The sequence below is a fragment of the Brassica oleracea genome, chromosome C3, assembly GCF_000695525.1.
Source record: "Brassica oleracea var. oleracea cultivar TO1000 chromosome C3, BOL, whole genome shotgun sequence".
Lineage (NCBI taxonomy): Eukaryota > Viridiplantae > Streptophyta > Magnoliopsida > Brassicales > Brassicaceae > Brassica > Brassica oleracea.
This window is the reverse complement of record NC_027750.1, coordinates 11350178-11363386: the sequence shown is the minus strand read 5'-3', so window position 1 is coordinate 11363386 and position 13209 is coordinate 11350178. Positions and strand designations below refer to the sequence as shown.

Sequence of the window (13209 nt, the reverse complement as noted above, 5' to 3'; positions counted from 1 at the left end):
ATATATTAACGGAACAATTTATATTTTATTTTATATTATATAATGATTATTTTAGTTTTTAGTTAATACTAATAAATAATGAGAAATATAACTATATAGTTTAAAATAATATTTTGTTCTCAATTTGTTAAACGGATACCTAAATCAGTTTAGGTGGCTTTTAAAAGTTATTTTACTTTTATGTAAATTAATTGTTGTTTTACATTTAACATTGTACCACTTTTTGTCATATTAATTAATTAATGACACCCATTTTCATTCTAAAATCTAAATCAATTATATATAAATACATGTTGGACTTTATATAAATCTATTTGACTAAATTCGATAGAACACATTACTAAATCAAAATGTCAGACATATTCATCTTTATAACAATATGAAAATTAATTTTCAGTATCAATCTAGAAAATCTATTTAAATTTTGATGCGTCTGACTTATAAAAACACGACTATGGTATTTCATATATATATATATATATATATATATATTTATTTTTTTATTAATTAGTAAAATTTATTTTAAGAAAAATTGAAACTAATTAAATTTTGGGAAAGTAGTGATTATATATAATAGTTTTGTTACTATATATGTTAAAATTTATTAAGTAGTTTTTTTTATAATTTGAGACTTACCAAATTAGGGATCCTAAATATATTGATCTTGAATTGTGGTATATTAACTAAATTTTAAAGTTATCATAAATTTGTTGTGAATTCAGTTTAGGTAATTGTCTATTAAATTAGAAAAAGATAATTAATGATAAAGTTATGTTAGTGCCATATGATTAAATATGAATTTAACTTGAACTTAATGTCGTTTGGTTTGTCATCAAATGCAACTGCAAATCATATCGAAGTAACGCCCACTCATTAAATAATCTTCAAACTAATAACTTCTGTGTCATAATATATCTGATTAAGGACTAGTATTATTTTCTCACTATTCAGGCTTTTGTTTTCTCAATAAACTAATTTAAAGAAATACAGATTATTCAAGTGCTATTTCCAAGGCAGAGACAGAACAACTGCAGGTTACTATCTCTCCATCTTCATCTCGCAGTGTGGTTCTTTATGTGTTTTCTGACTTCCTTTATTATACTAATATTATTAATTAAGACATAAACTATAATTTAATAATCATAGATTAATGAAGATATGTGAACCCCATTAATAAAGTTTTATAGTTGTTGTTCTTATAGTCTTTTACCGTATAGTTTTCTCCCCCCATCTGTCTTGTCTCACTGTCTTTTTTCTCTCAAGTTTCAAGTGCCCTAAATAAAAACCTCTTTCCCCTTCTCTCTCTCTCTCTGCAGAAGAAGGTCAGATACAGAAACTGACTGCAAAGAACAAAGCTGCAAGGTGCAGCTAAGTCATTCCTTAGTAAAAAGCTTTGTTCTCTTTCTTCTTTTGCTCTTCACATCCCCCCAACAAAGACTTTTCTGCTATTTAAAACCAGACCCTGGAAAAAGTAGCCAACACTCTCTCTTTCCCATGGATTTGCAACTGAAACAATGGAGAAGCCAGCAGGTGCAGACAGAGTCAGAACCACAACCTTCTGCAGCTAAGATACCTAGACATGCCTTTGATCCGATTCAGTCCCAAACTGCAACTTCTACTGTTCTTCCACTCTTTGCCTCTGAACCTGCCTCTTCTAAACTCTCCTCCTTATGTCCTGATTCTTCTTCCAGGTTCTCCAGTGAGTCTTTTCTTTCCACATTTTTCTGAAAATTAAGAGAGACTTTTCGCTCAGTAGAGTCAAACTAATGACATCCATTTTGTTGTTGTTTTGTAGAGATGGGGAGCTTCTTTAGCTGGGCACAGTGGCAAGAGCTTGAACTACAGGCACTGATCTACAGGTACATGCTGGCTGGAGCTGCTGTTCCACAAGAGCTCCTTCTACCAATCAAGAAAAGTCTTCTCCATCTATCTCCTTCCTACTTTCTTCAACACCTACCTCATTACCAGCCTGCTTGTTAGTCTCTCTCTCTTTCTCCTTTCTTGGTTTCATTCATCATGAGAATATGCTTCTTTTATTCTTTATTTAAATCACTTCCTCCTTGATTGAAGAGAAAATTTAATATTTTTTATATATGTGATGCGGGTTCTGTGATGTTGTTGCTGGAGTTACCAAGATTTAGTATTATTTTATTTTGAAAATCTTGAAGAAGCATGTGATGGGTTCTTGATTTTGTTTAAACAACTTTAAGTATATAATTTCATATAATCTCTATTCGTGATCTCATCTGTGATATGGGAAAACAGGGTATTTGGGGAGGGGGGCGATGGATCCTGAGCCAGGGAGATGCAGGAGAACGGATGGTAAGAAGTGGAGATGTTCAAGGGACGTCTTCGCTGGCCACAAGTACTGCGAGCGCCACATGCACCGTTCAAGAAAGCCTGTGGAAACTCCCACCGTCAATGCTACCACCACCACTTCCATGGCTGCCCCACCCACAGCGGCACCGTCATCAACACCATCTGCCTTTGCTTTTGGTGGTGGTCAGGAAGTGGGTCAAAGAGGATCATCTAGCTTCTTCTTCTCTAGTCAAAGGTAAGTAAAAGACACTGTTTTGTTCTTGATCTTTGTTGGTCAAAAGCATTAAGACAATAAGCTTTTGGTTAAGACTTGAGACAGTTGAATTTCACCATTTAAAGATTGGTTCTGATATTTAACAACTAATGACACACAACTTGGGTTTGTATGTTCATCATACACTGAATGTGAAGTGATGTTGTGGAGAAAGGGGTAATGTTGGAAACTGAGAGACACATCCTTATGATTTGGCTTCTTTATTTGCTAGCTTTTTATTATTGACAGATAATGATAACACTGGATTTGATAGAATCTATTATTTGAAGCTAGCTGTGAGACTTTTCAAACAGAAAGAGAGAGAGAGAGAGACTTTAGATACAGAACAAAGGAATGGTAGGACCTTAGTGAAAGCTGACCCATCAATGTCTCATATCTTGCAGAACAAAAAGTTAAAGCTTTTAGATTCTTCTGCACCCAGTTTCCCTATCCACACACATTACATGATACCAAACTGATTACTAACAATAACAGTAATAAACTGTACTATTCTTAACAACCTACATTTAAAACAATGGAAACGCTTCCAACTATGCTGTTGTTAAGCCTAATTGTGGAATCTCTGTTGACAATATTTTGCTTTGTGATTTGATAACAGTTGTTCAGAGATGAAACAAGAAAGCAACAATAATAAGAGACCATACGAGTCCCATAATGGATTTGGGAGCAATGGATCAGACGGAGGCCACATCTTGAGGCACTTCTTTGATGATTGGCCTCGTTCTGAAGCCGGCAATACTTCAAGCCCCATGAGCTCAGCCACTTGTCTCTCCATTTCTATGCCTGTAAACTCTTCCTCAGACGTCTCTCTGAAGCTGTCAACTGGTAATGAAGAGGAAGCTAGGAGCAACAACATTGGGAGGGACCAGCAAAACATGAGCTGGTGGAGCGGTGGAGGTACCAACCACAACCACCATCACATGGGGGGACCATTGGCTGAAGCCCTGAGATCTTCTTCATCATCTTCCCCAACCAGTGTTCTCCATCAGCTCGGTGTTTCAACGCAAGCCTTTCATTGAACAGTCTCAAACCAACGCAACTGTTTTGCTTTGTGTTTTTCTTAAAATTTTCGCGGTATAAAGAGAGGAGGCTTTGTTATCATCTTCCATTCTCTTAAGCTTTCACATGTATCTGTAACAGTTCTCTGCAGATTTGCCTCTCAAAGATTAATGTTTTTGGAACCAAGCAAGTGTTCATATCATATCACTTGGTAGAAAAATTAATGGTAGTAGTTTTGAGAAAAAAAATCATATTTAAAGTATAATTTGGTAACATAAGCTGTTATTATTGTTATTAACCAAATACTAGCAGAATACTATAAGGGTAATAAAAAGAAAATTAAATGATTTCAACAACTTCAAACATACAAAGATTTTCAACTATGTTGTACAAAGGTTTCTTCACCTTCTTTGGAAGTTGAGGAACTTAATACCATAGGCAAAGACAAAGGCAAAGAGCAGTATCCATGCAATGTGGACAGCAGCTACAACTGGTAAGAAGTCATGTTCGAATCCGAACCCATTCTTGAGCAACGTTTTGAGGCTCATGTCTCCAACACCAGTGATCTGCACTATAGAATCCTTGTCTCCTACTTGAGATGTAATGATTCCATACAGTGTCCACGCCACTGGTGTTGCCCAGTAGTACCATCTCCACCATATCGGTATTTGCTGCGTTTGTCACCAGAACTTAAAAGGTTAGTTACACTCTTTTTTCATATGATTATTGATTGATATAACTTTCTTAATAATGTTACCGGTCTAGGGATGAGGAAACCGGAGAAAAGATTCCAAAGAACGACGAAGAAGGACATGCAGATTCCAGCGATTTGAGGGTTTGGTGTCAAGGCCATAAGCATCATACCATATAGAGTGAAGTAGATGAAGCTTGTTAACATGTAGTAGTAGAACCAGAAGAACTTGGTCACTGTCCAGTCGTATCCTATCATTGAGTAAAGTATTAGCGTGTAAACTCCTGTCTGAATCGTGTTGTACATGATCTCCACAGCCACCTTGGAAATTGCATAAGGGATGGCTGAGTACATTCCAGCAGCTTTTTCGCGGTAGAAAACAGTTCTCTCAATGGCTATTACAGGTTGAACTGCTGCAGCGTTGGTGGCACCGAGGAACAGTACAGCAGCATACATGGCTCCAAAGAAGTTATTAAGGTCTTGCTCTTTCTCTCTGTTTTATGGGATGAATCAGTCACGGTTTTTTGATAAAATGATAGTTACATAAGAAAGGAGCCTTACATTTTCGTTCCTGTTTGCCAGAAGATCAAACCAAATAAGACTCCAAAGGCTATAGTCATGAGAAACCTGATGGAATTGTACTGAGGGAATCTCCAGTTTGACCAATACTGTTTCCACAAGCAAGCTTTGGTTTGTGTCCAAAACGGTTGTGAGTACTTAGTTGGGAAGTAGAGATCATTTGATCCAGGTGGTGGCGTACTGAGCTCTTTGATGAGTTCCTGGTTTCTCCTGCGAGTTTTCAGACAGTTTAACACTCTGGTCTAGTACTAATAGTAGTAACTGTCTTTCTTGAACATACGGATAAAGAGAGGAGTTGGTGAATATTTGAGCAAAGTCCAAGCTCATTTGTGACTCCATTGAAGGAGTAGTGACATCAAGCATCCATGTAGCAGGATTGTATCCGTCATTGATCTTTGGAACCCCTTCAACAGCCTGAAAGTAGTATTAGATATGTGTCACAAATACATAAGGCCAATAGATGGTTAATAAAAATGATGAGACTACCTCAAAGTATTCAATGAGTTTTTGTGAGTGATGCCCTAGACTTCCAGCATATATAACTTGCCCTCCACGTTTCATCAACAGAAGCTGCATTAACCCAAAGATGATTCAAAAACTGTATACTGATTTTGAGACTCAAAAGTATAGAGTGATCTGGAAGCAAAACCTCATCAAAGGATTCGAAAATGTCGATGCTAGGCTGGTGAATGGTACAAACAACAGTTCTTCCTGTATCAACAGTGTTTCTAACTGTACGCATAACAATGGCAGCAGCTCTTGCATCAAGACCAGATGTAGGCTCGTCCATGAAGATAATAGAAGGGTTAGCTACCAATTCAACTGCAATAGTGAGCCTCTTTCTCTGCTCTGTTGAAAGACCATCAACTCCAGGAAGTCCAACTATAGAGTTTCTAAGAGGTTTTAGCTCCACTAACTCCATCACTTCCTCAACAAACATCTATCATTCACATAAATAGGAAAAATATATTACCAGTCTTACTAAATTGCCTATAGTCTCCAAAATCTCAGAACCTGTCCTGTACATACCTCTCGTGTTTTGGCATCTATATCTACTGAAAGACGAAGCCAGGCTGAATAGATGAGGGATTCATAAACTGTAACATGTGGAGAATGGATGTCATTTTGTTCACAGTAACCGGAGACTCTGGAAAATGTTGATTGGTTCTTTGGATAACCGGATATGCTAATACTCCCTTCGACGTTGCCTCCTGTTTTCCTGCCGGCCAAGACATCCATTAAGGTTGTCTTACCTGCACCACTGACACCAACCAATGCAGTCAATATGCCTGGCCTGAAAGCTCCACCAACGTCTCTTAGTAACTGGAGGCGATCCCCTTCAACTCCTTGAGCTTTCATTTCCTGAATGTTTTAAAGGAAACAATGAATGTAATTTAAAACGATAGAGATGTAACTGAGGTGTAACTTACTTTGATAAAAAAAAAAAAGACGTGTAATTTACTTACTGCAGGCATGTCCACGTAGTAGTTCACATTGTTGAATGCAAGAGAAAGTGGTTGGAAAGGTAAAACCATTCCGCTCGTCGGTCCATTACTTGAACGGCTACTTAGTTCCACAAGAGAACCTGCACAGATTCTCAGTAGAATCAGAAACCTAGGCACATTGTCTAAAGTGAAAAGACAGAACACTCAAACATAAAAGAGGTAAAAGAGTTCACCTTCTGTTCCTTTCTGTTTGTCTTTATCTTCTTCCGCAACTGTAGCTTTGGAGTCACCAAGAGCTGAAAGAAAACATAAATGTTTTTCAAGATCTTTTCAACTAGAAAATGATCCTTGTCCAAAGATATAAGAGAACTTACGGTTCAAATACATCAAGGCTATTATGTAAAAGAGATTGAACAACAAAGAAAACCCGAGTAGCGCCACGATACAGATCCAGAACCAGTATGGCTCTGTAGAGAAGCCCCGGCTCTTCAGAAGGACTTCTCCAACTGTTTTCGCATTGATGCGGGTATCATTGTTGGGCTGCGACATGTAACATAACAGAGTTTGCATCACAATAGGCAAAGAGAAGTCAAGCAAATGAGGACTTGATCACTTGGTGAAGTCTTACCGCTCCCCATCTGTCATCTAGAAACTCATTCATAACAATAGCAGTCTGTCCATACATCATAGGGGATATGTAATAGGCCCATGTCATCCATGGAGGGATATCATCTGATAAAAAAGATAATATAAGATATGTCTTCACTTAACAATCTCTCACAGAGAGAAACCAAAGATGCTATCAAGAGAATGGTGTTTGATTCTGTAGTTATATGCTCTGTAATAAGACATGTGACCATACGGTTACTGTTGACAACAAACGCCAATTAACCTCAAAAAAGTAAAGAAACTCAAGGGAGCAAACCAGGATATCCGTTTTAGGATTTGTATATTAACAATATGATACAACTCTATATACCCATATTTATACTTGCCCAATCTTCATTTTCTCTTTAGAAAAACGAATTTGGCCTTTTACGGGTGCACAGAGATTTAAGTCACTTCCAGAATTAATACTTACCTTTAGCAATAATGAAGCCTCCAAGAGTAAATATAATTAGCATTGTGAAGGTCCCAACCGAGTTGGAGATAACTTCTGTTCTTCCAACGGCTCCAAGGAATCTAAACAAAGAAAGTGCCATCTGATTCACACAGAAGTATGCCAACAACTGTCGAAAAAACCTAATGGCACAAGTTTGGTTAGTTCTAAAGAAAGTTCCTTGGTGATATTCATGAGCACTAGAAGCAAGTAGATGTACCTGGAAACAGCAGGAGCAAAACCTATAGTGTAATATGTAAAAGCTATCCATATTCCTGACTCAATAAGAGATAATGGGATCTTTAGAAGCCACGCTGGTAAGGCGAAAGCCCATGGAGGATAGAACAAGAAGTCCCTCTGCTTGTAGAAAACTGGGAGCCTCATCACTGTGAAACTTAGTTCAACCATTCCGTTAAACAGTACATTGATCAAGCTGAAAAATAGAGCACCATAAAACTTCTGACCATCTGCCACCGTGCCTACATGCATTTCTGTCCTAAGATAGGCCGTCATGGCAATCAAAGACATGATGGTTATCTGGACCGTCTTGAAGACATACACAAAGGAGTTGCGTTTCATAAGAAGCCATTCTCTATCAAAGCATGCCTTGAAAAGGTCCCAGTTTGATATACCATACTTCTGTGTCACTAACGCAGCAGGATGTGTTTTAGCTTTTTCATAAGGAACCCTCATGTCTGATGCTAGTTGCTGCCCGGTGTGGAAAGAGTTAAAGGCGCTTGAGAAGTCACGCACTGAGACATAGCTGTAAGGTTGTTCTCTCCTGTTCCAATACTGTTCTTGGTCTTTCTTAGACGTGACTTCTTGCAGAAAGTCTGCAACACCTTTCCTTTCAGGACATTGGAACCCCATGTACTCAAAGAACTCAAGAACCTTGTCCCTTGGGCCCTGGTAGACAATGTGTCCCTCTGAAAGCAGGATAATGTCATCGAAAAGATCGAATGTCTCCGGTGCAGGTTGGAGAAGAGAGATGATCATTGTAACATCAGATATATGAACTAACTGCCTCATGAACTTGCAAATCTGGAATGTTGTGGAACTGTCTAACCCTGTTGATATTTCATCCATGAAAAGAGCTGTTGCTGGTCCTACTAACATCTCTCCTGCTCAATTTTAGACAAGAGTCATCCATGTTATGGACACTGTAATTATTCATGGGGATAATAAAAGTAATATACTAAAGTTTTAACCTGTTGTTAGACGCTTCCTCTGTCCACCAGAAACACCTCGTCTCATCTCATCTCCAACAGGTATGTCAGCACAAATGTCAAGACCAAGTATCTGTAAAGTTAGCATTTACCAAAGATGAGCCTAAAAACACCATTTCTTCACTTGTTAGCACTAAGAAGATTAAAATTTGAGTTTATCATGGGTTTCTAATTAACCAATTGGGGATAAGTGGATTAACTCTTACCCTTTATATATTAATTAATTATTTCTCTAACTACTGATGTGTACTTCTTGTATTCATTAACGGAAGATGCAAGAAAAGCTCTACCTTAAGTACATAGTCGGTAACCAAACTAGTTTCTTGCCCTGATATGGCAATAGATTTCATGAATGCATCAATTTCAGGGTCTGGCTTTATACCCGCTTCTCTCTCCTTCTTTGAGAGCTCAGTAAGCAGCTGGTACCGAGTCCCAACACCTAGACAGCGTCCAGAAAAATCTAACGTCTCTCTCACAGTCATTTCTCCAAAGTGGAGGTCATGTTGACTGATGTATGCACATGTCTTTTGAGGAACAAACTCGCTAAACTCATGACCACAGTAAGTTATCCTCCCATACATCTGTTTGCCAATAAATACAGATGTTTTTTTTAATACAGAAATGTTAACTCAACCACCAAACATCTAAATCAATATCTATGATAGAGAACAAACCTGGAGAGTGTCATCGAGCTTTCCAGCCAAAGCTTGTAGAAATGTTGTTTTCCCTGAACTTGGTGGACCAAGTAATAAGGTCATCCTGCAAGCAAGAGTGTTCAACAACAATGTAACTCACTATATCTCCTTCCTATATACCAGAGATCACTGTCTCATTATGAAATTATTTTTACCTTGATGGTTTGACAATGCCACTGATATTTTTAAGTATCTGAATTTTGCTCTTTTTAGATGGAAGGAGGTGGAACATTCCAAGAATGCTCTACACAAGAAAATAACAGAATAAACGTCTTGAGTAAAGCTTGGTCATTGTTTATAAAAAATAAAGAAAAAGAATAAAGAAATCAATATAATTATTTCAAAATCGTAATTAATTTCATAAATATAACATTTTATACATAAGTTCTAATTGTATTAAGATAAATACAATTTGGACCGATAAGACTTCAACATCGCGAGTTGACAAAAAGACTTTCATCCCACTAAAAGGGAACATTTATATGCATAAGACGCAAGAACCTTATGAAGTTATAGGTTTTATCTTTTTCCTGAAACTCGTATCTTACAGCATCTTGGCAGCTTGGCATCTTATGTTTGGCTTATTTCTTTTAAGAATATAATTTTAGTTATTTGTTAACATTGTAAGATGTTTTGTTTTAATTTAAGTACATATATTTTAAGAAGATAATTCTAAAAATATCATTAAAAGTATAACTAAAATTAATTTATTTCATTATAAATAAAACAGCTAAAATATAATGGGTTACATCAAAAACTGAAAGCTACCTAATATGTGAAAAATATCTTATATTATAAAACAAAATTTCTTTCTTTTTTTTTTTACCAAAATTTCTTAAAACGTCTTTTAAAATTGAGCATCTATTATTTTTTCAATGACATGAAATAAAATTAATAAAATAAATAGAAAAAAGGATTGAGAACCTCGAGTGTATTCAAAGTGACGTTGAAGAGAGTAGGAAGCGCTCTGCTTGCACTACGTACATCTCCTTGCACTGATATATTCTCATACCTTACTTCAATCTTCGGTACTTCGATTCCCACCCTGTTTTCTCAAACGGACCAAAACGAAATCCATTCAAAAAATACTTATATGAAAAAGACATAAACACTTAGGTTTTGTTTTAATATTGTACTTGTGTCAGAAGGATACAGACCAAACTAAACAAAAAAAGCATCAGAAGTACAAAAACCTGTCTGTTCTTTCTCTCAATCGACGGAGAAACTTCTCGTTATCTTCTTCAACGAACTTCAAAATAATCTCCATGAGGTGTTTCTTCTCCTTAGGAGCGAGCTTCGTGAGATCAACTTCTTCAAGCCCAGCCTTCCCGTTAACCGACGTTTGTTGCGGCAACATCCCTTTTCGTAGCCTATCGTACGTCGGTAATCTCTCTAGCGCCGCCCACCTGAGCTCCACGTCATCTTCCTCTCTCCGTTCGCTTCTCCCGCAAATATTGTCCTCTGCCGGAGGAATGAATACGTCTCTGAAGCTTCTAGAAGCTCCGGGCAAACTCTGGTAACTGGTAGAGCCTAAACTCTCTCTCCCGCTCATCGTACGGACCAGATCTTCGTCTCGTCCTAACATCGCCGACGAGTCGTCCGGTTTGATGAGTTACGAGGAAGGAGGTGGAATATGCTTGGACGAGATTCAAAATTTGAAATATCAAGTCTATTTGTTTCCAGCCGGCATTAAAGCTTGGCGAGAGAGAGACAATAGGCGGGCGAAGTTTTTGGTCTTTCTACATTTTTACATTTCTTTGAAGAATGTATTATATAGATTTACAAATAAATAAAATATATTATCTTTGTCTAACATTTAAAAAAAGATATATGATGTCAATTAAATCTACCAGTTTTAGTCAAAAATATAGATTTCATTATTTCTCTTTCAACTATTTTGTAGATAAATCAAATATATTTATATTATAAATGTATAAAAGATTTAAGTAATCTGAAGATAATTATTAACATAAATAAAATATTTAAACAATTTTATAAAAAGAAATGAGTAACCAAGTTTCCATTATTTAAAATTTATAAACTAATAATATATGTACGTACCTTTCAAGGTTCAATATATTGTTGATGGGTAACATTTCGTAGATGTAACTATGTTTCTTCACTGAAATTGAAATATATAATGACCAACATATATTTTATGTATTTACGTTGGAAGATGCATCTTATAAGAGAAAATTATAAATTTACTTCAGATTTAATATTAATTTTAAAATTTTATTTTTAAAAATAATGTCTAACATCAAAATAATAATTTTGGCGTTGAAATAATACTAAATTTGATTTATGGTTGAATTCGTTCTTGAAAACTAATTACACCACACTACGGAGACAAAATTCAGAACTATTTGAAAAAAGCACTATAAACTTATAAAGTTTATTTTCCAGTTATGGATACTCATAGAAAATCTCATTGGAGAAAATAATCGAATGATCATAAATCACGAATGTCATCATCCATCTTTCATTTATCTCCTATGTATATATTAAAAATCATTTTTAAGTTGATTTTTTTACTAGTCAACACTTCAGTCTTCAGCTGTTTTCAAATTCCAAACTAAACAACCTTTAGCTTATTACGAGAATTACAAAAAAATGCCATTGCATTATATACACGACCAAACTTTGGAGTATATACTCTATGGATTATTACAATAAATGAATTATCGCAGTTGATGCAATTTACACTTTCACAGAATTCAGACATTTTTCTTTTGTATAATTAGGAATATCTCATTTGTCCTCTATTCTTCTTCTGTTTGTTGACATCAAAAACTTTTGTCTGTATTGATATTAGTTGTCTATCTAAATATTTTTTACCTGCACAAAGCCAATAAGACAATCACTTTCATATATAGATAATGGTATCCAAGATATTGATTTTTGTAATGTTAAGAGCAACATTATTGGTTAGCATCTAAAAACAAGTATCTAAACAAATTAATATTATTATCTTAATACAATTTATCTTTATAATTCAATTTGATTTTCCAAGAAGATTAAAATGATCAATAAGTGGACACATGACATTAAAAGTTTTAATGAGTTTCCTATAAACTCCAAATTTAAAACTTCACTACACTCTCTTTCCTATTTTTCTAATTTGTTTCTTTATTTTAAAAGTGAAAAATTTCCTAATATATTTATACCGGAGGTGTTCTTATATGTTAGAAACAGAAATACATATCAAATTTAGAGCATCATTAATGGTAGTTGTTTACATAAGTTTTTTTGACAAAAATATAATTAAAAATAAAAAATCAAGAAAGAGAAAGTCATAAAATGTCTAATCGTTTCTTTAGCAAGAACTTTTCCACACGATTTAGAGATAGTATTTCTCCGTGTGTCATTTTGTTATTAACGCAGCTATTTAAGCATAGTTAAAATTTAACTATATGACAAAAATATAATTAAAAATAAAAAAAACAAGAAAGAAGAAGTGATAAAATATCTAATTGTTCCTTTAGCAAGAACCTCTCCAGACAATTTAGAGATAGTATCTCTCCATGTGTCATTCTGTTATTGACACAGCTATTTATGCATAATTAAAATTTATTTATAAAACAGATTTCAGTTATAATAATAATATAATAAAGTTAAGAAACTGTGGAAGGATATTTAACCACTAATCATGCTAAGCACCAGATACACATCAACGCAGCCTAAGCAAACAAACTGTTTCATCTTACTGGAAAGATTATAATTGTGTTTGACATGTAATCGATCCATACTATCTCCATAAATTACTCACAACCCGTGTACGGTGTTCTTAAGAACACAACACATATGACCAGAATTCACCGGGCATCACAATATTCATGGGCATCGGACAAAGCATTAGTAACAAAGATACATCAACATAAT

The 13209-nt window shown here is 35.4% G+C and overlaps 2 protein-coding genes across 3 annotated transcripts; one reads left to right on the top strand and one right to left on the bottom strand.

Moving 5' to 3' along the window:
* Positions 1-1231: 1231 nt before the first annotated feature.
* Positions 1232-3772, top strand: LOC106332101 (growth-regulating factor 3-like). 2 transcript variants are annotated; one of them, XM_013770572.1, is made up of 4 exons: positions 1232-1691; positions 1796-1975; positions 2266-2554; positions 3192-3772. In XM_013770572.1, exons 1-4 carry the CDS (start codon positions 1580-1582, stop codon positions 3610-3612), a joined length of 1002 nt encoding a protein of 333 aa, XP_013626026.1. In that variant the 5' UTR covers positions 1232-1579; the 3' UTR covers positions 3613-3772. The 2 variants fall into 2 exon arrangements, with proteins under 2 accessions (XP_013626026.1, XP_013626025.1); XM_013770571.1 differs by having other exon boundaries at positions 1232-1699.
* A 221-nt stretch (positions 3773-3993) lies between these two features.
* Positions 3994-11027, bottom strand: LOC106332126 (ABC transporter G family member 34-like). Its single transcript, XM_013770599.1, has 19 exons — positions 10521-11027; positions 10252-10372; positions 9483-9571; positions 9307-9391; positions 8923-9213; positions 8615-8705; positions 7627-8527; positions 7389-7549; positions 6936-7039; positions 6682-6847; positions 6541-6603; positions 6329-6447; positions 5892-6224; positions 5512-5802; positions 5349-5432; positions 5143-5276; positions 4845-5072; positions 4350-4776; positions 3994-4263 (listed from the first exon to the last, which is right to left on the bottom strand). The coding sequence occupies exons 1-19, from the start codon at positions 10910-10912 to the stop codon at positions 3994-3996; spliced, it is 4350 nt and encodes a 1449-aa protein (XP_013626053.1). The 5' UTR covers positions 10913-11027.
* Positions 11028-13209: the final 2182 nt, after the last annotated feature.

Coding starts and splice junctions, on each gene's coding strand:
- LOC106332101 (XM_013770571.1), top strand. CDS start 1,495: ATGGATTTGCAACTGAAACAATGGAGAAGCCAGCAGGTGCAGACAGAG. Junction 1,976..2,265: donor ACCTCATTACCAGCCTGCTT/GTTAGTCTCTCT, acceptor ATGGGAAAACAG/GGTATTTGGGGAGGGGGGCG. Junction 2,555..3,191: donor TTCTTCTTCTCTAGTCAAAG/GTAAGTAAAAGA, acceptor ATTTGATAACAG/TTGTTCAGAGATGAAACAAG.
- LOC106332126 (XM_013770599.1), bottom strand. CDS start 10,912: ATGTTAGGACGAGACGAAGATCTGGTCCGTACGATGAGCGGGAGAGAG. Junction 5,277..5,348: donor AACTCATTGAATACTTTGAG/GTAGTCTCATCA, acceptor TACTACTTTCAG/GCTGTTGAAGGGGTTCCAAA. Junction 5,073..5,142: donor ACCAACTCCTCTCTTTATCC/GTATGTTCAAGA, acceptor GAAAACTCGCAG/GAGAAACCAGGAACTCATCA.